Source organism: Staurois parvus, unplaced genomic scaffold (genome assembly GCF_062004578.1).
Source record: "Staurois parvus isolate SC_StPar_1 unplaced genomic scaffold, SC_StPar_1.0 ptg000032l, whole genome shotgun sequence".
In the NCBI taxonomy this organism is placed as follows: Eukaryota; Metazoa; Chordata; class Amphibia; order Anura; family Ranidae; genus Staurois; species Staurois parvus.
Window position 1 is genome coordinate 441,435 of NW_028317828.1, and position 27,689 is coordinate 469,123.

The 27,689-nt window shown below is 41.3% G+C and overlaps 1 protein-coding gene across 2 annotated transcripts in view; it reads right to left on the reverse strand.

The window, feature by feature from the left end:
• Positions 1–1,800: 1,800 nt before the first annotated feature.
• Positions 1,801–27,689, reverse strand: part of LOC149470725 (leukocyte antigen CD37-like) — a 391,182-nt gene continuing 365,293 nt past the window's right edge. For both annotated transcript variants that reach the window (XR_016308144.1, XM_089660914.1), the window contains 2 exons: positions 25,381–25,505; positions 1,801–1,865 (listed from right to left, as the gene is read on the reverse strand). Coding sequence is in view for 1 of the 2 variants with exons in the window: in XM_089660914.1 (XP_089517040.1) it covers positions 1,863–1,865; positions 25,381–25,505 (128 nt within the window). In the remaining variant the exon portion in view is untranslated. The remainder of the gene's footprint in view (positions 1,866–25,380; positions 25,506–27,689) is intronic.

Here is a 27,689-nt window from a genome sequence, read left to right on the forward strand (position 1 = left end):
CTCCATCCATTCCCTCCCTTTTCTTTCTTCCTCCATCCATTCCCTCCCTCCTTTTTCTGGAGGGAGGAAGGAAGGAAGGAAGGAAGGGGAGAAAGGGTCGGAAGAATGTAGAAAGGAAGGGAGAGGATGGATGAAGGAAAGGAGAGAGGGAAGGAATGGATGGAGGGAGGGGAGGGAATAGATGGAAGAAGGAAAGAAGAGAGGGGAGGAAGGGAGGGAAGTAAGGAAGGGGGGAAGGAAAGAAGGAAGGAATAGAGGGAAGGAAGGAAGGAAGGAAAGGGGGAAGGAAAGAAGGAAGGAAGGAAGGGATGGAAGGGAATGAATGGAGGAGGAAAGGAAGGAAGAAAATGGAAAGGGGGGCAGAGGAGGGAAGAACATGGGATGGAAAGGAATGCATGAAGCTTCCAGGAAGGAAGGGGATGGAGGATGGAAGGAAGGAAGGGGATGGAGGATGGAAGGAAGAGAATGGAGGAAGGAAGAAAAGGGGATGGAGGAAGGAAGGAAGGGAGGGGAAGGGAGGAAGGAAGAAAAGGAGGGGAGGAAGGAAGAGAAGGAAGGAAAGGTGGGAATAAGGAAGGAAGGGAGGGAAGCAGGGAGAAAGGAAGGGAGGTGATGGATGAAGGAAAAGAGGGAGGGAAGGAATGGATGGAGAAAGGGGAGGAAGGAAGAAAGGAAAAGGGAGGGGAGGGAATGGATTGAGGAAGAAAAGAAAGAAAGAAAGGAAAGAAAAAAGAAAGAAGGAAAGAAAGAAAGAAAAGAAAGAAAGAAAGAGAGAGGAGGGAAGAAAATGGGAAGGAACGGAAAGGAATGGATGGATGAAGGAAGGAGGAAAGGAAGGAAAGAGAGCAGCAAGGAATGAAGGAAAAAAGGGAGGGAGAGAGGGAGGGAATGGATGGTGGAAGTAAAGAAAAGTGGGGAGGAAGGAAGGAAGGAGAGGAATGGAGGGGAGGAAGGAAGGGAGAAAGTAAGGAATGGGAAAAAAGAAAGAGGGAAGAAAGGAGGGGGAATGAAGGGAGGGGAGGAAGGAAGGGAAGAAAAGAAGGAAGGAAGGGTAGAAGGAAGGAAGGGAGGAAGGTCCCCTTACATGGCTGGCCCCCGACTCACTGGCTCAGTCAGAACCATTACAGAGCTGTCGGCTGCTCTGTATACAATTTCCCACCCACACATCCTCTTCTTCACGGCATGGACTAGAGTGTGCATGGGCACAGGGGGAGGCAGAGCAGATCCAGCCTCTCTCTCCTATTAGTGTGGAGGATGGAAGGGCTGGATGCTGAGCAGCATGCAGGGGGGCCCACAAAGAGAAATCTGATGGGGATGATCGGTGCAGCGGTGGGGGTAGTGACAAGCAGCGATCTCCTCTTGATACATCTCATCCATGGGTGCAGGGTGTTCACAGCACAGTGCCCCGCCCCCCTCGGGGCCCATATGCAGTGAACACCCTACACCCATGAATTATATGCCACTAGCTCTGTGTATGCTGTGGGGTGGGGGATCAGCGTTGCCTGTTATTCTCCCATTGGAACACCAATAATTTGAGCTTCAGTCTAGGTTGAGGTACAGCCAGCACTTACAGTAAAAAAAATAAATTTTTTTTAAACCCTGCACCAATCCCAGACCGTATTGGAAGAATGAAGAAACAGAATAGTGTCTGGAAGGCTGTTGGATTAGGCTGAGTGGGAGGTCTTCATGCAAGAGAGGTGCAACAGATGACTATGGAATCTTTGAGAGAGGAAGAGAAAACAGCTGACTGAGAAGAAAAGAAAAAGGAGACATGCTCTACAAACCCAAAACATCATTCTCTTCACCTTTTGGAGTGAGTTCAGATAAGCACTTGTGGACTGGCTCCATGGGTCAGAATTGACCTACTGAAAAAATGGATTTATTTTGCAGTGGTGGATTTCTAACAGATTATTGGCTACATTCATAACTACATTTATGCATACATTATGCATGCGTAAAGGACACAGGCAAAGTATTCATAGACCCTGCTTATAGGCTCGCACCTTCAGGTGAATGGACACAGGCAAAGCTTTTGAGGACATGTCCCCTGGGCACCTCCCCTATAATCCTACCTCACTTTGTGAGTCTGCAGTTTTGTACCAAGTAACGCCATAATCAAGGAATGGAAGGAAGAGTGGAATCTGCATTGTACTGTACAGTACGCCAAGATATGGAATTTACTGGTAAGTCAAAATTCCACTTATCTTAATCATACAGTATAGGACACAGTAAAAGTACTCCTAGACCAAGGGATGTCCCCAAAAAAAGAGTGAGGAGGGTGAGCAACAACTAGGCAAGGAGAATATGCCAAAAGGCCCATCAACAACAAGGGTCAAAAGATTCAATTTCAGAGTGCTGCTGCAAGGACCTTGAGGCCAAAATCTGCATCCGTTGAAGACTGGACATCCTGGTAGACCTTTGAAAAAGTATGAACAGAGGACCAGGTAGCAGCCTTACAAAGCTGGGCTACTGTACATAGATCTGATACCAGAAAGCCCAAAAAGAGAAGGTAAAGGACTTCTCCGTGCAATACCATTGCATAGAGCAGGTAAGTATAACATCTTTTTTTATTTTAATGAAAACAAGTCTTTACAATCACTTTAAGACTGGGATGACAGAAACAAACCACTTTTTTGTAAGCTTCTTCTCCACTGGATAGAGTTCAACAAAGATTTTTGGAATGAAGACTTTTCTGGAGTGATCATAGATTGCACATGCTATTTGTTCATGTACAGGAAATCAAGTTCTACAATGCAATGGCTTTTGAAAACATCAAACATGGTGCATGATGCTCCCACTTCAGGTATAAAAGAAAGTGGGGGATAAAAAAAATCTTCCATAAACTCTTCTAATACAGCTTCTATATCTCCCTCACTCCCTTCTGGGTCCTCTTTTGCAGTAGTCATATCAGGATCTGGCTCAGGATTTGACAGAGGATATGAAAAAGAGGTATGAATGGGCACGACATTTTGTAGCCCTGGACAAAGATAACTGTATTAAAGCTGGTGGTTGTCTGAGAAATTGTGACAGATTCATAAAGTTTGGCTTTTATTAGGTAGGCCATTTGTTGCATGCCTGAGATAGAGCTAGAATTGTATGCAGAGACAGAGTGTTAAAATCGATTCCTGCTCCGGTGCAAGGGAAGCATCGTTACATAAGGTTGAGTGTTGTGCGGGCCTTTCACATTTTCTTGAGGTTTAGCTGTGGCTCCCCTTCACCTGATTTACACCATGGGAGAGGGTATTCCCGTGTGAGGTATTCCTAGAGTAGGGTGCGGAATATAGGGCAAGTGTGTTTGAAAAGAGGAAAACAGCAAACCTTGTGTGGAGAATGTCCTAAAGTGAATCCTCATGGCAAAAGGGCAGGAAGAAGTGTCTGAGTAAATTATAAGGGCTCTAGGAGAAAGTGGCTGTAAAGTGTGTGGCCAGTGGTGTGATGTAACCAGAGAGTATTCCCTAAGTGGTTGAGATTTAATGCCAAGTTTGAAAAGTTTACACTGTAAAGTGAATACATCTATACATAGCCCTGGTTTTTACAGTAACAGTCAAAAGTACAAGTAACCTTGTATGACCTGTCCATGATGCTGGACTGAATATAACGTCCAGGCTCTGTCCGTCATGGTGCATATACCCCTGAGGGGATCTTCAAGGTCTGGGTTCCATAGTGATGGGCCAGTGCCCTGGACCTGCACAGTACCCCACGGCTGACTACTACCGATTGCATTAAGTACCTATCACATACCTGGTGATGGAGGCCAATGGAGAGAGGGCTTCCTTGTGGCTGAGTTCCAGACTCCCCTGAGAGTGGGACTCAGGCCCAAAGTGGCAAAGGTCGCCTGTAGGAGTGCTTGTTGGTGGTCCACCCAGGAGCACAGCTGATGCACGGAGATGAGGTCTGCAGACAGGTGGTGCCTGTGTGAGGTATGCAAGCCCTTCTGGGAATAGAGGATTACTGAATAGCCGGTTCAAGCCAAGGTCAGGTACCAAAGGGGAATCAGAGCAGACATAGTCAGATGGGATAGCCAAGGTCATACACAGAGGAGCGAGAGAGAGAGTATCTGTTAGCCAAGCAAAGGTCAGATCAGGGTTTAAACAGTAGACAGGTCCAAGAGCAAGCCGAGTCGGTATCAGGAAATCACAGGTCACAATAACACAGGAAACAGGAACAAGGTATGGGGAGCTAGAGATCATCCAGCAACTTGAGAAAGTGATGAGCCTCCTTATAAAGGCCGTCTGGCACCAAACTGAGCCTGATGCGTGCTTCTGTGGCCATGCAGGGTACTGGCAGAAATGCCAGATCTTCCAGAACTTCTGCCGTGGACAGGACCCGGACAGTACCAATGTGCAAGATCCAGTGCTCAAAGCAACAGTACAGGCTCTCCTACAGCATGGAGTTTGGGTACAGCTCCCAAGGTTTTACTGAGGTTGTGCTGATCCGGATTCACTGCTTCTATTCTTTAGAGGGCAATGAAAGTAGAACTACAGGCAAAACGTTTTTTTCCCCTTTCGTCTTTCAGGACAGCACCTTGAGAGACCTCGGTTCCTCTCCACCTGAGGAAACACCTTCACCCTAAATAAAAATTCTGTCACTCCCCTCCGACCTCAGTTTTTGTGTTTCCTCCAGTGGGAGACATCTTCTGGGAGGCCTCTCCAGGTGCTGTCAGGGGACAGAGAGACCTGGTTGTTAGGATAGAGACAGGGCAGCGTGGGGTGAAGGCCGGCTGCTATCCCCCAGTAATGCTGCCTCTGTGGGGTCAGAGGAAGGTGCGGCACTAACCTGTCGGCTGCCCCCCGGCCCCCTCCGGAGAGTTGCGGGAGCGTCCTCATGCTGAGGTCTTGGGAGACCGGGGAAGGAGTCCCGCTCCTCCCATACATGCCAGCATTGGAGCGCGCTGGGCTGTAATTTCCGGCGGAAGGGGCGGGGCTTCTCCCGGGGTCATGGCTTCTGGCTTCCGGCTGCGGCCCTGAAGACACAGGGACGGCGGCAAGAATGACCGCGCGGCACGGTAGCCTGTGGAGACAGGCGATAATGCAGCGACCACCCTCCTGAGGTATGTCCAGAGCAGAGGCACCGGGACCAGGCGAGGCCAGCACCAGCCAGGCACAGGTAGGTGACTCAGTGGAGTCTTTCCCCTACCTATGGGCCCCTAGCTCCAAAGGGTATTCCCAGCCCTCTTTGTGGTCAGAGGTGCCAGGGTGGGGGGGGTCTGTCCAAGGTCAGGCCCTTGTTCCCTGCTTCCCTGCCAGGGAAGAGAGAGGGGGGGCAGCTGGGCAGGCAGCTTGGACAAGGGGTAATAGGTTCCCTGGTTCTCCTCTTCTTGTTTTTTCAGGGCAAAGCCCGTGAAAAACTCAAGCACCAGGTGCCTAAGCGGAAATATCCGTCATGTAAGGTGACCCTGAAAGAATCTTGGAAAAAGGTGCTATGTGGGCCCTGTATAGAGGGGTTAGTTAGGGAGGAGAGTCCGTCACAGGGAGACTTGGTTAAATCAGTGAGGGAACTGACTAATACCTTTTGACTCCTTCAAAACGCTTGTTGAGAATTTGGCGTTACCCCAGGCCGCGCCCCGTCCCCCCCAGCAGGTGCTTCTGTCAACTAGTCGAGGAACGGAGGGCCAGGAGGCTGCGGAAGGTGAGCCATCCTTTGGCTCCCAGTTCAAAGAGGATTCAGAAGGGGAGGGCCCCTCAGACGATCCCAGAGGCCCCTCTAGATACAAATTGTCCCTAGAGGAGGTAGACGATTTGTTGGGGGCGATTTATGCCATGCTCGATATTAAGGAGGATAAAAACCCCTTTCACTGCATGACCAGATGTATCAGGGCATGGAAGAACAAAAGCGGAGAGTTTTTCCCCTTCCACAAGGTATTAGTGGATACGATAAAAAAGGAGTGGCAGGATCCTGAGAGGAAGCCCTTTTTTTCTAAATCCCTCAAACGCCGATTTCCGTTTGATGAGGATCCGTCCACTTTGTGGAACACAAATCCCAGGCTGGACATGGCGTTCTCCCAAATTGCTAGAAAGATGGATTTAGCTTTTGAGGACATGGGGGTTCTGCCAGATTTTATGGATAGGAGGGCAGATTCCCTCCTTAAAAAAATCTTGGGACTCGACCTTGTCCAATGTGAAGCCTGCCATGGCCACCACGGTAGTGGCCAGGAACATGGAGTACTGGCTCACGCAGTTACATGCGCACATCGTGGCTGACTCCCCTAAAGATAGGATCCTTGCGTCCTTTCAGACGTTATTACAGGGGGTAGGGTACATTGTGGATGCTTCGTCGAAGTCTGTGAGGTTGTTAGTGAGGTCAGCGGTCCTTACCAATTCAGCCCGTAGGGCCCTTTGGCTAAAAACATGGCACGGAGATATTGCCTCTAAAGTAAAGTTATGTGGCATTCCTTTTACAGGAGATCTCCTGTTTGGCCCAGGGTTAGAAAGAACTCCTTTCCCTTTAAGTGGAAAATGCAGGATTGAGGGGGAAGGAAGTTTCGTCCCCCAAAGAGGTTACAGGTTCTTAGGCCAGAGATTCAGAAAAGGGCATGGGGGCAGAGAGGTAGGGGCAAAGGAGGAGCGATATTCTGTCCTCCTGAGCAGCCCCAAAAGCCACTATGACTCGATTCCCCCGGTGGGAGGAAGATTGGGGGTCTTCCTCAGACGGTGGGAATCGGAGGTCTCCAGCCCCTTCGTACTGGACATCGTGAGAAGGGCGTACCGTCTGGAGTTCTCAAAGCCACCACCGTGAAGGTTATTAGTAACAAGCCTGCCCAGATGTTCACAAAAGGCTTGGGCCTTATTAGCTTCTCCACGGGAGTTAGAGGAGCAAAAGGTAGTAGTGAGAGTTCCCAATGCAGAGATAGGGGAGGGTTTCTACTCACATGTGTTCGTGGTCCAGAAACCTTCAGGGGCGTACAGGTTAATTCTAAATCTGAAGCCCCTGAACGAATCTATCCGATACAAGAAGTTTCGGATGGAATAAATTTTTACAGTCAAAGCCCTGCTTCCACCGGGGGGCGTTCTTAGCCTCAATGGATTTAAAGGATGCCTATCTGCATGTACCCATCGTGGATACATTTCAGAAGTTTCTCAGGCTAGCAGTTCAGGGTCAAGGGGGGATGTGTCACCTGCAGTTTCAGGCCTTGCCCTTCGGGCTCTCCTCATCTCCAAGGATCTTCACAAAAGTTATGTCCGAGGTGCTGGTTCCACTTCGGGTGAAGGAAATTTCAGTGGTAGCCTACCTAGACGATCTTCTTTTATTCGCAAGGTCGGAGGAGCAGCTTGCGAGGGACATAATGGTGGTGAGGAACCATTTGGAGAGTTTGAGATGGCTGTTGAACCTGGGAAATCCAGTCTGATCCCAGCCCCGAGAATGACTTATCTGGGCTATATACTGGATTCCATCTGTCAAAAAAACCTTTCTAACCCCAGAGAAGCTCGCCAAGTTAGACAGGGGGATCAGGCGGCTACTAGAGAGTTTTAGGGCTATTAACCTCGTCCATTCCGGCGGTACAATGGGTTGCATCTACGTCCCTTGCAGCTGTTCATTTTGAACGTTTGGGACCTGCAGCAGAGTTCGTTAGATTCCTGGGTGCGGGTTCCCACCAAAGTAAAAAGATCCCTTTGGTGGTTGAGGAAGACAGGCAACTTAACCTAAGGGTTACTGTGGAATTTTCCGGTGGTCAGGGAGATCACAACGGATGCGAGCGTCCAGGGATGGGGAGCGTACCTGGAGGAATCCGTGGTGCAGGGCGCTTGGTCTCGAGAAGAGAGAAGGGAATCCTCAAACTGGAAGGAACTCAGGGCAGTTTGGATGGCCCTTCGTTCCTTCCAGGGTTTGATTGGGGGCCATCATGTTTGCGTCCTTTCGGACAATGCGACGGTGGTGGCTTATGTGGACAAACAGGGAGGAACAAGAAGTAGGTCCCACTGGGGCCTGACAGCAGTGCTACTATCACGGGCAGAGGCAAATTTAGCCTCCTTATCTGCCGTCCACCTGAAAGGGGAACTAAATCAGGTGGCCAATTTTCTAAGCATAGATGAATCAGAGTGACTTGCGAGCCACAGCTGTGATAATTACTAGAGGATCGCAAACATGAAACACATAACTACAACTGTGTTGGAAATATCTACAACTAAATGCTGCGCTCCTAAATACTTCTCAATAAATAATAATTAAATTATTACCATTAAATTAATTCAAATTATGATACAAACTAATAAAAGTGTATAAATACCAAAAAACATTTAAATAGATAATTTCAACTAATCAATCTCCTCCAAATAAATATCAAAATAATTCCACATAAAATACTCCTCTAAAAAAATATTTTACCAAGTGCTCATAAATCATCTATTAGTGACATGATGTACTTACTAATACCCTCAATTTCATTTATATTCATAATACCCTCATTTAATATAATAAAAATAATAAATCAACTAATAGCCCTCAACTAAAACGCATTTAAATGATCCCCCATAAATAAAAATAACCAAATGCTCATAAATAATTAGTAGTGATTAGTATGAATCCAAATATCATCAAAATAATAGTCCCATTGAATAAACAATTGTTTATATATAGTGACTTGGTGCTTGTTGTTCTTCAATTTGTGACTTTTGTGAATCCTTCAAATAGTGAAGATGTGCGCTCACCTCCTTTGATGCCTGCAATTAGGCTATACACACTTTTGGTTCACTTTCCCTGGAACCTGCTGGACATATACTTTTGCTGGTAAAATTGGGAGATCCTTCCTTTAGGAGTAATGGATGTATCCTCTGGTGGCTGATTATCCCCTCAGGGATTACACACTCCTTTTGTTATCTCAGACCTCCTAATTATCCTCTCCTTGTGTTACTCCGCATGCAGGAAGAAATAGAGGACACAGTGCTTTACCTTTTAAAACTTTTTATTCCCACCATCCAAGTATTAAACTCACATTAGACAGGTTTAAATAATGCAATATCCCATTGGAAATCCTCTGCTGGCCTCTGAGTCATACACCTGCCGTCTATCGTGTTGTGCAGCTCCTCTCCGAGTGATGACGTAGCCCCTCCCCTACGTGTTACGCCTCCAATCACGTGGCTTCATCAGGGGGTTGTGATAGGTCAATCACTCATCCATTGCCAGCTTATATATATCCCGTCCTCCATTTTACCGTAGATGTACTGGAGGCAGCCATGTTTTTGGGGTCAATTGGAAGCACAAACTATCCTTCCTTTTGACACATTTGTTTCAATTACTATGCTACTATCTCGGAAAGATACTTTGCATATGACTCATCGGACTGCCTGGATTTAAACAACCTCTTTCTTTTACTATGCATTACAATCTTTTTAATAATACATATAACGATTTAAAATAAGTGTGCCAATTAAAAAATGGCATAAATAAAAAATAATGATACCATTAAACAAATAATAATTATATAAAATCAACAAATAATTTAATTAAAAATAAAAATTAAAAAAAAAATTTTAATAAAAAAAAAATTTAATAAAATTTTTAATAAAAAAAAAAATGTTTAATAACAATAATTTAATAAAAAGATAATTAAAAAAATATATTTATTAAAATAAACATTTTAAATGGTGCAGAAAGAATCCCTCACACTCAATATACAGGTCTGCACCTGTTTTAAATTCATACCGAATGTAAAAAGTACTCTCCCCCACTCACATGTTCTACATACTTAAAACCAAAAAATATATCATCCTATCATATATGTACATATTATCCAAACCTAAATGTCACTGATAAAGCAGGATAAATCAAAATCCTTGTTCAAACCATCTGGTGCTAAACTTCCTAACTCATAAATCCAAAATGATTCTTTTTTACTTATTTCACGGACTAAATTGTCACCTCTCCAGTGTGGATTGTGTTTGACTAAGCCCCAAATTCTATTTTCTCTACTTCTTGATGGTGATGTGATTTAAAATGTAGCGGTAAATGATGGTATTTATAGCCTATACTAATATTGTGTATGTGTTCTTTCATACGCTCTTTAAGACTCCTCTTAGTGCGTCCTATATATAATCGATTACATGGACATTTTAAGGCGTATACTACGCCTTTAGTACTACACGTAATAAATTGGTCTATTTCATACTGTTTACCATTTAAGGGATTGATAAATTTATTTCTACATCTTGGGTTTGCATGAGTTCTTCTACAGCTATAACAATGACCACATCTGTAAAATCCTGTCCCATTGAAGAAACTTAGAGTATTCGTGAGTGGCCTTGGGGGTTCGAATACATTTTTTACAATCTGATCTCTAATATTTGGTGCCTTTTTAAAAATGAACCTAGGTTTATCTTTAATGATAGTTCTCAAAACTTTATCCAATTTCAATATACCCCAATGCTTAGTTATAATTTTTTGTAAGTCTCTGTATTGTCTATTGTAGGGTAATATCATGGCTATCTCCTGTTCTCCTACTTTTTGTTGTTTCTTTTTTTCTAACAGCATTTTTCTATCTACCACCTCTATTTTCCTACTTTCTTCCTGTATTATTTCTTTCTTATAACCTTTATCTACAAACCTCTGGATCAATATTTCACTATGTTCTCTATAATCCTCAACATTGGTACAATTACGTCTTAGTCGGAGAAACTGTCCCCTTGGGATATTTTGGATCCACGGTTTGTAGTGACAGCTATTAACAGGGATGTATGAATTTCGATCAGTCTTCTTAAAATGATTTTTTGTAATTATATCCACACCTGTGTTTATTAATTTAAGATCTAAAAAGTTTATCTCTCTATTGCTGATGTTCCAGCTTAATGTGATATTTTTAGTATTTTCATTTAAATTATGATAATAATTAATCAATGATGATTCTTCTCCTTTCCAAAATAATATGATATCATCAATGAATCTGCCATACATGGCAATATTCTGATTCATATTATTAAATATTACCTCCTCCTCCCACATAGCCATGTATAAATTTGCGATGCTGGGTGCAAAGCGAGCTCCCATCGCTACACCTCTCACCTGCAAATAATATTCTCCTTTGTACCAAAAGTAGTTGTGATTAAGACAAAACTTGATACATTTAATAAGATATTTCTGTTGTTTTTTAGGGAGAGATGAATATTTATGTAAAGCCCAAATTGCCGCCTCTACTGCTCCTGTGTGATCTATAATTGTATACAATGAGGAGACATCAGCTGTACTCATAATTACCTTATCACTTTTTTCTAATGATTGTATAGTATTAATCACATGTGTGGTATCTTTGATGTAAGCTCTAGTTTTTTCTACCAGAGGTTGGAGAAATTGATCGATATATTGTCCAATTCTGGATGTTAAGCCATCTATACCGTTAATGATCGGTCTCATTGGTGGATTTTGTATATCCTTGTGTATTTTTGGTATGGAGTATATTATTGGTGTTTTATTAACCGACGGCACCAAATATTTGGCTTCTTTTTCATCTACAATACCCTTTTTCTTTCCATATTCAATTAATTTATTAAGTTCTCTTTTATACGATCCTATAGGATTATTATTTAATTTACTATATGTTTCATTATCTTCTAACATTTTTCTCATGGACAATTCATATGCATCTTTAGATAATATAACTGGTAAATACATGAATGAATTAAATTGGAATGTAAAAAATAAAGATCAAGAAAATAAAAACAAAAAGAAAAAGAAATATCAAAGAGTAATACAAGATTACAGTTTGAAACAGGTGTATAAATGGCAAAGTAAAACCAATAATACAGGGATTTCATCTACAGAAAATACACCAGTCAAACATATGGTGAATAATGAGTCTATAGTGAAAAAATTGATAGGATTTGTAACACCTAAAAATTCGATCCCAAATAAAAAAACACCAATACACAAAAAAGAGATGGGACCACCTCAATATGGTAATAATCGAGAAAATTGGAGACAGGACAACCAATATCAATACCAAAATAGAGAATCATATAGATTCCCTCACCCAGGGTTTAGACCATACTATAATCAAGGGTATAGAGGCACTAATTACAGAAAACCATATGGTTATCCACCGAGAAACACACAAGGACACAGACCGAATTATCAAAGATCTCCAGGATATAAGCCACAAGGATATCCTAAACCAAATAACTATATGTATAATGTTCCTACTTACAATAGTTATTCACCATTGGAGCAACAATATCAGGAAAATCCCATTCCTAACCCTTTTTTAGGGTGGGATCACATTCCCACACACATCACAGAAAGATTAGAAAAAGGGGAAAAAGAGGAGGAAGAAACAGGAAACAAGAAAAGGAGAAGAGATCCATAGGTGAAGGCATATATAATTTAAGTGAAATCCCACTCACTAAAGAGGAAATAAAAGTATTGGAGGTCTAAAGTTTGCACCTAGTAATAAATTAAATAAATTTGAAACATACGTCAGTGTACAAAAATTGGTGAGAAATTTAAATTTAAAAAAGTATTTCTTACAGAACCCTATTAAAGTAAGTAGTCAGAATGTGAATGCCATCCAACATAGTACGTTAAAGAATAAATCCTTGTTCAATCCAAAAAATCAAGATAACACCTATATTAATATTTTTAAAAAATTAGTAATAGAAGAAATTGAAACATTGAAAATTAAAACATACAAGGGAGAAACGGATATTAATAAAGGAATTAAGTCCCTAAAAAAGAGAAAAAATTTGGTTGTGAGACCGGCCGATAAAGGGGGAGGAATAGTTATATTATCTAAGGATGCATATGAATTGTGCATGAGAAAAATGTTAGAAGATAATGAAACATATAGTAAATTAAATAATAATCCTATAGGATCGTATAAAAGAGAACTTAATAAATTAATTGAATACGGAAAGAAAAAGGGTATTGTAGATGAAAAAGAAGCCAAATATTTGGTGCCGTCGGTTAATAAAACACCAATAATATACTCCATACCAAAAATACACAAGGATATACAAAATCCACCAATGAGACCGATCATTAACGGTATAGATGGCTTAACATCCAGAATTGGACAATATATCGATCAATTTCTCCAACCTCTGGTAGAAAAAACTAGAGCTTACATCAAAGATACCACACATGTGATTAATACTATACAATCATTAGAAAAAAGTGATAAGGTAATTATGAGTACAGCTGATGTCTCCTCATTGTATACAATTATAGATCACACAGGAGCAGTAGAGGCGGCAATTTGGGCTTTACATAAATATTCATCTCTCCCTAAAAAACAACAGAAATATCTTATTAAATGTATCAAGTTTTGTCTTAATCACAACTACTTTTGGTACAAAGGAGAATATTATTTGCAGATGAGAGGTGTAGCGATGGGAGCTCGCTTTCCCCCCAGCATCGCAAATTTATACATGGCTATGTGGGAGGAGGAGGTAATATTTAATAATATGAATCAGAATATTGCCATGTATGGCAGATTCATTGATGATATCATATTATTTTGGAAAGGTGAAGAATCATCATTGATTAATTATTATCATAATTTAAATGAAAATACTAAAAATATCACATTAAGCTGGAACATCAGCAATAGAGAGATAAACTTTTTAGATCTTAAATTAATAAACACAGGTGTGGATATAATTACAAAAAATCATTTTAAGAAGACTGATCGAAATTCATACATCCCTGTTAATAGCTGTCACTACAAACCGTGGATCCAAAATATCCCAAGGGGACAGTTTCTCCGACTAAGACGTAATTGTACCAATGTTGAGGATTATAGAGAACATAGTGAAATATTGATCCAGAGGTTTGTAGATAAAGGTTATAAGAAAGAAATAATACAGGAAGAAAGTAGGAAAATAGAGGTGGTAGATAGAAAAATGTTGTTAGAAAAAAAGAAACAACAAAAAGTAGGAGAACAGGAGATAGCCATGATATTACCCTACAATAGACAATACAGAGACTTACAAAAAATTATAACTAAGCATTGGGGTATATTGAAATTGGATAAAGTTTTGAGAACTATCATTAAAGATAAACCTAGGTTCATTTTTAAAAAGGCACCAAATATTAGAGATCAGATTGTAAAAAATGTATTAGAACCCCCAAGGCCACTCACGAATACTCTAAGTTTCTTCAATGGGACAGGATTTTACAGATGTGGTCATTGTTATAGCTGTAGAAGAACTCATGCAAACCCAAGATGTAGAAATAAATTTATCAATCCCTTAAATGGTAAACAGTATGAAATAGACCAATTTATTACGTGTAGTACTAAGGGCGGAGTATACGCCTTAAAATGTCCGTGTAATCGATTATATATAGGACGCACTAAGAGTAGTCTTAAAGAGCGTATGAAAGAACACATACACAATATTAGTATAGGCTATAAATACCATCATTTACCGCTACATTTTAAATCACATCACCATCAAGAAGTAGAGAAAATAGAATTTTGGGGCTTAGTCAAACACAATCCACACTGGAGAGGTGACAATTTAGTCCGTGAAATAAGTAAAAAAGAATCATTTTGGATTTATGAGTTAGGAAGTTTAGCACCAGATGGTTTGAACAAGGATTTTGATTTATCCTGCTTTATCAGTGACATTTAGGTTTGGATAATATGTACATATATGATAGGATGATATATTTTTTGGTTTTAAGTATGTAGAACATGTGAGTGGGGGAGAGTACTTTTTACATTCGGTATGAATTTAAAACAGGTGCAGACCTGTATATTGAGTGTGAGGGATTCTTTCTGCACCATTTAAAATGTTTATTTTAATAAATATATTTTTTTAATTATTATCTTTTTATTAAATTATTGTTATTAAACATTTTTTTTTATTAAAAATTTTTTTATTAATTTTTTTTTTTTATTAATTTTTTTTTAAATTAAATTATTTGTTGATTTTATATAATTATTATTTGTTTAATGGTATCATTATTTGTTATTTATGCCATTTTTTAATTGGCACACTTATTTTAAATCGTTATATGTATTATTAAAAAGATTGTAATGCATAGAAAAGAAAGAGGTTGTTTAAATCCAGGCAGTCCGATGAGTCATATGCAGAGTATCTTTCCGAGATAGTAGCATAGTAATTGAAACAAATGTGTCAAAAGGAAGGATAGTTTGTGCTTCCAATTGACCCCAAAAACATGGCCGCCTCCAGTACATCTACGGTAAAATGGAGGACGGGATATATATAAGCTGGCAATGGATGAGTGATTGACCTATCACAACCCCCTGATGAAGCCACGTGATTGGAGGCGTAACACGTAGGGGAGGGGCTACGTCATCACTCGGAGAGGAGCTGCACAACACGATAGACGGCAGGTGTATGATTCAGAGGCCAGCAGAGGATTTCCAATGGGATATTGCGTTATTTAAACCTGTCTAATGTGAGTTTAATACTTGGATGGTGGGAATAAAAAGTTTTATAAGGTAAAGCACTGTGTCCTCTATTTCTTCCTGCATGCGGAGTAACACAAGGAGAGGATAATTAGGAGGTCTGAGATAACAAAAGGAGTGTGTAATCCCTGAGGGGATAATCAGCCACCAGAGGATACATCCATTACTCCTAAAGGAAGGATCTCCCAATTTTACCAGCAAAAGTATATGTCCAGCAGGTTCCAGGGAAAGTGAACCGAAAGCGTGTATAGCCTAATTGCAGGCATCAAAGGAGGTGAGCGCACATCTTCACTATTTGAAGGATTCACAAAAGTCACAAATTGAAGAACAACAAGCACCAAGTCACTATATATAAACAATTGTTTATTCAATGGGACTATTATTTTGATGATATTTGGATTCATACTAATCACTACTAATTATTTATGAGCATTTGGTTATTTTTATTTATGGGGGATCATTTAAATGCGTTTTAGTTGAGGGTTATTAGTTGATTTATTATTTTTATTATATTAAATGAGGGTATTATGAATATAAATGAAATTGAGGGTATTAGTAAGTACATCATGTCACTAATAGATGATTTATGAGCACTTGGTAAAATATTTTTTAGAGGAGTATTTTATGTGGAATTATTTTGATATTTATTTGGAGGAGATTGATTAGTTGAAATTATCTATTTAAATATTTTTTGGTATTTATACACTTTTATTAGTTATTTGTATCATAATTTGAATTAATTTAATGGTAATAATTTAATTATTATTTATTGAGAAGTATTTAGGAGCGCAACATATATTTGTAGACAATTTTCTAAGCAGGCAGCAGTTGAGAGAGTCGGAGTGGGCTCTCAATGGGGAGGTTTACCAGACCATTCTGAAGAAATGGGGGTCCCCAGCCATAGACCTATTTGCGTCAGGTCAGAACAGCAAAGTCCCGATGTTCTTCTCACTAAATCGGTGGGATGGGGCTCGGGCGGTGGATGCGCTGGCGCAGAAATGGGACTTTCCCCTGTTATGCTTTTCTTCCAGTCACCTTGCTGTCGGCAGTTTTGAAAAAATTCAGAACGGAGAGAACCTCCCTGATCCTAATAGCTCCGTATTGGTCCCGGCAAGCGTAGTTCTCGACGTTGATGACCTTAACAATTCGGCCACCTTGGGTTAATACGGAAAGACCTCTACGGAAAGACTTGCTATCGCAAGGCCCGGTCCTATGTCCCAGGGTGGAGAGATGGAATGTGGCAGTGTGGTTTCTGAGGAACAACTGCTAGCAAAGGATTCTCAACCAGGGTAGTGTCCACACTTCTAGCTAGTAGGAAAAAGGAAACCCAAGCGATCTACAGGAAGGTCTGGAGGTGTTTTAATGAGTGGTGCTCCAGGGCTTCAGTGGATACCTATAGCCTGGTATCGGTTCTAGAATTCTTGCATGCGGTGGCCGATAAAGGGCTAGCGGTCAGCATGCTTAAGAGCCAGATATCGGCTCTAAGTGTGTTCTTTGAGTCCCCATTAGCTAAGGAAGCATTGATCGGTTTTTTAGGGCTCTGTCAAGACAGAGACCGGAAGGAAATAGACCTTTTCCAAAGTGGGATTTGTCGAGGGTACTTAAGGTATTAATGGAGTCTCCGTTTGAACCCTTAGTTTCCAGCTCCCTGAGGGCCGTCAAGTTCAAAACAGTCTTTTTGGTAGCAATAACCACGGCAAGAAGGGTGAGTGAGCTTGAAGCTCTGTCAATCAGAGCGCCTTTTTTCAGGTGTTTTCAGACAGGGTTGTGTTCAGGACGAATCCAGCCTTTGGTCCTAAAGTGGCCTTAGATTTTCACAGAGGACAGGATATTGTTTTGCGCTAATCCTTCACGTGAAAGGGAAGTAAAATTTCACACGTTGGATGTGAGAAGGTGTGTGCTCCTTTATCTAGATAGGACGAAGGAGTTTCGTAAAACCAATTCATTTTTTATTTCTTTTGCGGGGGCTAGGAAAGGTCAGAGAGCTTCCAGACGCACGTTGGCTAGGTGGTTGAGATTGGCAATAGAACAAGCATATCGGGCCGAGGGTCTAGAGGTCCCAGAGGGCATCAGGGCGCATTCTACGCTTGCCATGGCGGCCACACAAGCGGAACAGGCAGGGGCCTCCCGGGACAGATCTGTAGGGCTGCAACTTGGTCCAGTTATGGGACCTTTGTTAGGCATTACGGACTCAACCTGGTCTCGGTGCAAGAGCAGGCCTTCAGACGTAAGGTTCTGCAAGCAGTGGGCCTGCCCTAGGGGTGAGTACTCGCTTATCCTCTCAAGGTGCTGTCCTGAAAGATGAAAGGGGAAAATCAAAGTTACACTTACAGTAACATCTTTTCCAGTAGTCTTTCAGGACAGCACCGGTTACCCACCCTCTGTTGTATAATATTTATGAGAGATGTTTTGTGTTTTTTGGTGTCTCATATTATGTCTCCCCAGGTGACCGGAGGTACTATGCCAAGAACTGAGTTCAGAGGGGAGTGGCAGAGTTTTTATTTAGGGTGGAGGTGTTTCCTGAGGTGGGGAGGAGCCGAGGTCTCTCAAGGTGCTGTCCTGAAAGACTACTGGAAAAGACGTTACCGTAAGTGTAACTTTGATTTTTTTTTTCAATTTGGATAGAGTAAAGGAGGCTTAAAATCCCTGTACAATTTTTTTTTTGCCATCTGTGTCCCATTGCAGAGATGTCTCTCCACTTTTTGTCCCATAGCCAAACAGGAAGTTATAGGAAATCCTTGCAAATTAAGGGAATTCCTTTAGGACCCCTAGGTCACCAGAACTAGTGTCTCCATTGAAAGATTTCCCCTCTTTTACTTTTCTAGGACAACCCAAAATTAGGAATTTTCTTTTAATTTCACTTTCAATGATAATGGTAAACAGGACAAATAGAGATGGTGAATCTCCTTAATGGGGGGAACAGACATAAATAAAAAACAGTGTTCTAATCCATCTGAACTCTGTCAAAAACTAAAAAAAAACTAGTTAAATCGCTCTTAAGCCATTTTCAGCACAGGAGAAGAGGTACATCATCCTAGGACACTAGAAACAAAAGGAGGACTCACAAAGTAGGGTAGGGTTAAATAGGTATATAATTATAGAGGAGTTAAAGGGGAAGCAGTCCAGGAGTCTATCGATTGCCAGTGTCCAATCACCTGAAGGTATGAGCCTATAACCCGGGGTCTATGAATACCTTGCCTGTGTCCTGTACTGTGCAATTATGATAAAATATTATGTAGTCCAAATAAATGGTATTTTGCAAGATAAGATAATAGTTTGCTTACTTTTGTAATGTTTGTAGCATTGAAATGAAGATTCATTTTCACAATGTTAACCTCACTCAATGAACTATAATTGCTATAGCGTAAAAGCTGATTATTTATCTTTAAACAAAATTTCCACTTTTGCAGTCAAATTGGGATATCACCTACTTTATATTTGCTACGTGTCCCCATTCAAATGGCATAACTACACCGTGTTCCAAATTATTATGCAAATTATATTTTTCTCATTTACCTAAATAATTGATGTAAATAACAGTCAGCATAATTCTCATGTTATCAACTATAGAGTACAATTCAAATTTATTGAACAAACCTCCTAATGATAACAGTATTTTTTTTAAACATAAAACACTTACAATGTACTGTTCCAAATTATTATGCACAGTATGTTTCAAAACACTTTATGGGTTGTAAAGAACTGAAAATTGTCATTTGTTGTGTTTGCAGCATATTTACTGAAATCAAAAGCTATTTCATTCAAACTTTTAACAACATTTTAACTTTTTAAACATTTTAACAGGTCACATTACATTTTAACATAGGACCCCTTATTTGATAGCAGCTTCACAAGTCTTGCATCCATTGAACTTGTGAGTTTTTGGACAGTTTCTGCTTGAATTTGTTTGCAAGATGTCAGAACAGCCTCCCAGAGCTGCTGTTTGGATGTAAACTTCCTCCCACCCTCATAGATCTTTTGCTTGAGGATGCTCTAAAGGTTCTCAATAGGATTGAGGTCAGGGGAGGATGGAGGCCACACCATGACTTTCTCTTCTTTTATCCTCATAACAGCCATTGATGCAGAGGTATTCTTTGCAGCATGAGATGGTGCATTGTCATGCATGAAGATGATTTTATTACGGAAAGCATAGTTCTTCCTTCTGTACCAGGAAAGAAAGTGGTCAGTCATAAACTCCAAATACTTTGCAGAGGTCATCTTTACACCTTCGGGGGATCTAAAGGGGCCAACCCGCTCTGTTCCCATGATTTCAGGCCAATACATGACTCCACCACCGCCTTGCTGACGTCGCAGTCTTGTTGGAACAGGGTGGCCGTCCACCAACCATCCACTACAGTCAAGGTCCTACCTTTCCTCAGGGCTTGTGCTGCTCCATGTGCTGGCATCCATCTTAGGTGTCAGCAAAGCATTGTGGGATCCTTTATGCTTTCAGCCCTCTGCGGCTCCTCCCAGGAGGTGGCGGCTTATCACATTTAAGTCTGTTTGTAGCTGTCCATTGCATTCGTGTCCTGTCTGTTGCATAGCAGCAAGCTCCTGTTCAGTTCACTCATTGCTCTCCTGGATACCCACTCGGCTTTGGCAAAGACTTCTCCTGGCTTCTGACCCCGGCTCTTGTGACCATTCCTCCTGGCTTCTGACCCCGGCTCTGGCTACGATTCCCGCTGGTTCTCGACTTGATTATCCTGGAAGACGACCTCGGCAGGAGAACTTCTGTCCTACCAAGTCATCCACTGTTGCTGTCGGACTTGCATAGACTCTTGCCTTGTTTCTGTGTAAATAAATCTACCTTTAATTGCACCTCCTTGTGTGTCTGGCTCCTCGCTCCCTGACAACTACTCTATTCATCTGGACCATCCAGGGTTGCACGGCACTCATCAGGACTGTTTGAAAATTAGTCTTCATGTATTTTTCTGCCCAATGCAGCCATTTCTGCTTGTGACCATCGGTTAGTGGTGGCCGAATAGAAGGTTTATGCACAGTTACAAGACTCTGGAGGACTCTACACCTTGATGTCCGTGGGACTCCAGAGGCACCAGCAGCTTCAAATATCTGTTTGCTGCTATGTATTGGTATTTTAGCAGCTGCTCTCTTGATCCGATGCATGGATCTCGCAGAAATCTTCCTCAATGTGCCTTTATCTGCACGAACCCGTCTGTGCTCTGAATCAGCCACAAATCTCTTAATAGTGCGATGATCACTCTTAAGTTTTCATGAAATATCTAATGTTTTCATACCTCATCCAAGGCATTGAACTATTTCACTCTTTTCGGCAGCAGAGAGATCCTTTTTCTATTGCTTGAAAATGGTGCTCTGCTTAATAATGTGGAACACCCTCCTTTTAGTAGTTTTTCCTTAAATTGGGCTCACCTGCCAATCTGATTATCACAGGTGTCCGAGATTGTTTTCAGTGATCAGAAGAGCCCTGAGACACAATGCGATCCGTAAGTTAAACTGAAAAACAAAATATTTAATCTTTGTGACACTTAAAAAGAATTTGCATAATAATTTGGAACAGGGTGTATGAGTGGATGTTATAAATAAACAAATTGTATACCTAGAAGAGGAATTAGATGAAATATAATACGTTAAATTTCTTACGTGTATGTATATATATATATGTGTGCCCATGAGATACAATGTTATACATAATAGACAATTAAAACAAATAAATAATTAAACATTAATTAAAAACCGTTAATACATGTAAAATCAAACAATAGGTGAAACAACCGAAATGATAATTGATGAACACATAGTAACTTAACGCTTAATGGTTATGGTTATACCCCATGTATCACACACTATTTATAGCCATGCCCTAAGTTACACCTACTGTTTGATTTTACATGTATTAACATCCACTCATATATATATATATATATATATATATATATATTATATATATATATTTATTTATTATTTTTATATATATATATATATATATATATATATATATATATATATAATTTTATTATTTTTTATAATAGTATTATATTTTTTTCAAATTAATTTAATTCCTTTCTATCTATGATCATCATTTTATATTCCATTCCCTTTTTTTCATCTCTCAGATGTGTGTCTATATATGCCCACCGATTCCACATGCCACAATTAAGTTCAGCATACAGTATACTGTATGTAAGCTCTGTACTCTGCTTAGACATTGCATTATATATTTGTATCCACATTCATCCTCCCCCCTTCCTCCATATGTTCCTCATAGTGCAGGTTTCCATCGTTATTAGTAGTACTGTTTTATATCCATCACTATGTATTATCCCAATATGAACTCCCGGATCTATAGAACTGCCCATACAGCCGCTCCACACCCCCTCCATCCCCTATTTAAATAGCCTACTTCAATTAGGTCTGAAGAAAAAGCTGTTTGCTTTGAAACGCGTCACTGCCCCTTCTGCGGCTTCATGCTACATCCTGACATCACTTCTGTCCAGCAGCCATCTTGGCTGCATTCCAGGCTGGCTGGCTTTTTTCCCTATGTGACCTAACCCTTGCTGGCTGGAGAGGCCAGGCACACCCGCTCAGAGATCCAGTTCCTCCCGGCACTGCGACTCCCTGGACATCCATCTGCCCTCCTCGCTCCTCCCTTGGGACCCGCTAATGAGCACCAGCTATCATGGTAACCTTGGCCCCTGGAACCTCAGCCATCCGCTCCAGAGATCCCGCCCAGATGACGTCCTCCAATTCACTATTTGATGCCTAATATACACCAACCTCTTGTGAGTGTTTTTAAACCTGTGTGCAATAAAATTTTACCTTCTTACTACACTTAGTCTGGCGCACCTCTCTCTCCTCTTGTTTGTGATTTAGCATACAGATCTGAAAAAGAAAATGTTGAAGTGCCACTATACCTATATGTGGGATGGATGTATATAAGGATGTAACATCTAGGGACATCCACATATAGCTTGGTTCCCAAGTGCATGGTTTTAATTGTTCTAGTAGGTGGATACTACCTGTGATGTATGAAGGTCCTGAGCAAGCAGCTGCAGAAATGTGTCTATGTACTGAGAGAAACCAGTGGTGATGCTATTCATTGCTGCTACAATAGGTCTACCAGGGGGGTTATGGAGGGTTCTGTGGATTTTGGGGAGGTGATAAAAATAAGACATATGAAAGAAGTCTTTCTGCATAAAAGAGGCCTTAGTTTTAGTGATAACTTTGTAAGACCAGGTTCTATTGATCAAGGCTTCTGCTTCTAATTTATACTGAGGTAGTGGGTCTATCTTTAATTTTACGTAGGAAGAGGTGTCAGAAAGTAATCTATTTGCTTCTGCAGCATAGTCTGCAAGACTCTGGAGGACTCTACACCTTAATGTCCGTGGGACTCCAGAGGCACCAGCAGCTTCAACTACTCTATTCATCTGGACCATCCAGGGTTGCACGGCACTCATCAGGACTGTTTGAAAATTAGTCTTCATGTATTTTTCTGCCCAATGCAGCCATTTCTGCTTGTGACCATTGGTTAGTGGTGGCCGAATAGAAGGTTTATGCACAGTTACAAGACTCTGGAGGACTCTACACCTTGATGTCCGTGGGACTCCAGAGGCACCAGCAGCTTCAAATATCTGTTTGCTGCTATGTAATGGTATTTTAGCAGCTGCTCTCTTGATCTGATGCATGGATCTGGCAGAAATCTTCCTCAATGTGCCTTTATCTGCACGAACCCGTCTTTGCTCTGAATCAGCCACAAATCTCTTAATGGTGTGATGATCACTCTTAAGTTTTCATGAAATATCTAATGTTTTCATTCCTCATCCAAGGCATTGAACTATTTCACTCTTTTCGGCAGCAGAGAGATCCTTTCCCTTCCCCATATTGCTTGAAAATGGTGCTCTGCTTAATAATGTGGAACACCGTCCTTTAGTAGTTTTTCCTTAAATTGGGCTCACCGGCCAATCTAATTATCACAGGTGTCCGAGATTGTTTTCAGTGATCAAAAGAGCCCTGACACACAATGCCATCCATGAGTTAAACTGAAAAACAAAATATTTAATCTTTGTGACACTTAAATAGAATTTTCATAATAATTTGGAACACGGTGTAGACAAGGAACACCTTTACACTCTCTTTCTGAGCCCCAACCAAGATACAGAGCCAAGATATTGTTATTATCATCATCACCATCCTCCATTTTTTTTACTAACATAGTTGTAGCAGATTTAACAAAATTGGACAGACAAAATAGAACAAACATTTCACTTTTTCTCAGCCTTTCTATTGGGGCAGATCACACTGAACTTGTTCAGAAATGCTTGCAGTCAGCAATGACACCATTCTCTTAAAGGATAGGTTTACCTTTGAAAACATGTTACACGTTCCACCCATTTTTAGGGTGGAACGTGTAACATGTTCTCGATCCTGTAGCCGCCCGCTCCCCCCCCCCTTAATGTGACAGAAGTACAGGGAGAAATCCCGTACTAGCTGTCACTTTTCAAACACAGTGCGGCCATGCGGGGCTCTGCCACCTTTAACCACCTTCCGCCCGGCATATACAATGACGGGCGCAAGGTGGTTCTCTCGTTCTGAAAAGGACGTCATATGACGTCCTTCCATTCTCACCGCGCATGCGCAGCTCAGGAAGCGCGCAGCGTGGCGAACGCCGGTGCGCTGTGCCCCTCGGACACAGTGGATCACGGAAAGAGCCGAAGATGTCAGCTCGGTCATGTAATCAGCTGTGCCAATCACAGCTGATCACATGTAAACACGGAAATGCCGGTTATCGGCATTTCTCTCCTCTCGAGCTGTCCCGGTAATCAGCTTTCCGTGGAGGGGACATGAACACTGATCATCAGGGCACTGATGATCAGTGTGCCCTGATGATCAGTGTGGCCCCAGAAGTGCCACCTGTCAGTTTCCATCAGTGCCAGCAGTCAGTGCTCATCAGTGCCATGTGCCAGTGCCCATCAGTGCCACATCAATGCCACATATCAGTCCATCTGAGCTGCCTTTCAATGTCACCCATCAGTGCCAGTCAATGCCACCCATCAGTGCAACCTACCAGTGCCTCCTCATCAGTGCCACCTATCAGTGTCCATCAGTGCAGCCTATCAGTGCCCATCACTGCAGCCTCATTAGCGCACATCAGTGAAGGAGAAAAATCACTTATTTACAAAATTGTATAACAAAAACTAAGAAAAAACTTTTTTTTCAAAATTTTCAGTGGTTTTTGGTTTGTTTAAGAAAAAATAAAAATCCCAGAGGTGATTAAATACCACCAAAATAAAGCTCTATCTGTCTCAAAAAAATTATAAACATTTCATATGGGTACAGTCTTGTGCCTGTCTTTTTGTGTTGTGCACCCATCCAGGGGGTCACACACACCCGCTGCCGAGCTAACCCCGTTACAATATATATATATATATATATATATATATATACACAGAATGGAGGAGTGAACGTCCAATCACAACCCCCTGATGAAGCCGCGTGATGCTAGGGGAGGGGCTACGATGTCACTGGCCATTCTTGGACGAGAGGTTCACATAAGGCATGCGGTGTTTGCCGTGCTGAAGACGCTACATTGTAACTATACATGCGGTTTTAAATTCTTTTATGTGTGAGTGCATTTGAGTACCTTATTAATTAATTACCAGTGTTTTGTGACTGAATGGACTACAAGTTCCGACAGCCCTAGCGGCTGTCGGCTTGTAGTTTTCAATGAACTACCATAGCGCTCTGAGCACTGTGGTAGTTCATTGAGTTTTCCTGTCAGCAAGTATTGGCTTGCCCATACAGGATGTATGTGGCAACAGCAATCTCCTTTACAGGTTCCTAACACAAAAAAAGTAATAAATGCACATTTTTTTACCTGCAAAAAAATGTGCATTTATTATTTTGTGTGGACAGGTAAACTTTAAACATCTGAAAGGTAGAATTTTTTATATGTCGTGTTATGCTGTATTTATAGAAAGGCCTTTTTTTCAAATGTGACCGCATAAGTAAAAATACACTTAAACAGCAGAGAAATCAGGTGTGCTTACAATTGCCAACAGGTATCGAATCTGTTTCAGTGAACCAAGACAGCCCAGAAATCCTAGCAACATCGTCAGGATCCCAATTCCAGAGAAGACATAGGACCAAACTTTCAAGGTGGGTGTGGAAGAGCCTGAGGAAAAGAAAGACAGAAAATTGAAGCAGGTTACATAATTTTCAGATTCTGAAACTTTCCTCCCTTATGCAGGTCATAGATGGGGAGAAAAAACGGCAGATTTTTCTTTTAAAAAACGAAAATTCGGTCGTTCAAGCGGCCGACGTTACCATCAATGGTAAAAAAAATCGGCCGATTTTCATCCCTTCTACAGCTGGCAAAAAGTGTCCCTGCAGAGAGCTCCGCTATTTCTGACAGTTCTCTGACAGTTCCTTCACATTTACAGCGGTTGAAACATTGTATCTATTTGTTTCCATTTAGGATACAGATGTTTTTATTCGGAAACAAATAGATACAATGTTTCAACTGCTGTAAATGTCAAAGAACTGTCAGAGAACTGTCAGAAATAGCGGAGCTCTCTGCAGAGATACTTTTTGCTGGACTGGAATTCTTCTTATTTTCATCCTACTTCTTCTTCTTCTTCTTCATCCTCATCCTCTTCTTCATCATCCTCATCCTCTTCTTCATCATCCTCATCCTCTTCTTCTTCATCCTCATCCTCTTCTTCTTCTTCATCCTCATCCTCTTCTTCTTCTTCATCCTCATCCTCTTCTTCTTCTTCTTCTTCATCCTCTTCTTCTTCTTCATCCTCTTCTTCTTCTTCTTCTTCTTCATCCTCTTCTTCTTCTTCTTCTTCATCTTCTTCTTCTTCTTCTTCTTCATCTTCTTCTTCATCTTCTTCTTCATCCTCATCCTCTTCTTCTTCTTCTTCATCTTCTTCTTCATCCTCATCCTCTTCTTCTTCTTCTTCATCTTCTTCTTCATCCTCATCCTCTTCTTCTTCATCTTCTTCTTCATCTTCTTCTTCATCCTCATCCTCTTCTTCTTCTTCTTCTTCATCTTCATCTTCTTCTTCATCCTCATCCTCTTCTTCGTCTTCTTCTTCATCCTCATCCTCTTCTTCATCCTCATCCTCTTCTTCATCCTCATCCTCTTCTTCTTCTTCATCCTCTTCTTCTTCTTCCTCTTCTTCTTCATCCTCATCCTCTTCTTCTTCATCATCCTCTTCTTCTTCATCCTCATCCTCTTCTTCTTCTTCTTCATCCTCATCTTCTTCATCCTCATCCTCTTCTTCTTCTTCCTCATCCTCTTCTTCATCCTCATCTTCTTCTTCATCCTCATCTTCTTCTTCCTCTTCTTCATCCTCTTTTTCATCCTCTTCTTCATCCTCTTCCTCTTCTTCTTTTTCTTCTTTTTGTCTTCCTCTTGCAGGTCACTGCTCATGCGCAGATTTTTTATCGGTAAAAAATCGGCCGATTGGCCCAATAATGCCGCAAAAATCGGCATTTTTTTCTAACTTTACCAAAAAAAAAAACCGGCCAAAATCCCGAAAAACGGCCGACCAAATCGCCCACTAACGATCCGAAAATCGGCCGATTTTATTTTCGGCCGACAAATCGGCCGATTTTCGACCCATCTATGGCCTGCATTAGTCTCTCCAAAGATTCCAGCCCTAGCTAGTGAAGGATCAGAACATTTTCTGCAAGTCTGGCATGTTTAAATGAGTTTTTCTGCAGCCTTCTGTTAAGTTATTTATGTAGATTTATGTAGCACATACCCTTGAGAGCCACTGGTTTTGGGTTCCCCTTATTTCCTGCACAGTTAGGCAACACACATTTTTCAACTTGCATTCAGAGTCAGTAAACAGTCCATGGGCTTGTTTTTGTTGTTTCATTTGGGGATAAACAACTTAGATAGGGTCTAGGGGTTTATGGGATGCCCAGCTTGACTAGAACAATAACTCTGAGGACAAAGTTCACAAAAATGTAGAATCCTGGACTTTCTACTCCCTCTGGAGTGGCAACAGTCTCTTCACAGATCAGTAACACAGTCTTTATAAAGAGCACTTGGTCCCCTCTAAATGAACCTCTTCAGATCCAGCTAAAACTACCCATCCACCTGGCTGTCTTTTGAACAGTATCCTGAAGCAAGAGATTCTGAAACAGGCTTGCAGCACTGTCCAAGGGAGAACTGGTTAAGTACAGCACCTGTAAGCCCCGGGGGTGTAGAGGTACTCAAACTGTTCTTGTGTCCTATAGCTTTGAATGAACTGGTTTCATGCTTTTGCTGGGCTGGTTCTCTTGTAGGCTAACAGGCTGTCCTTCCTTGGTGGACTGTAAGGTAGTGGAGCTCCCTCTGTCA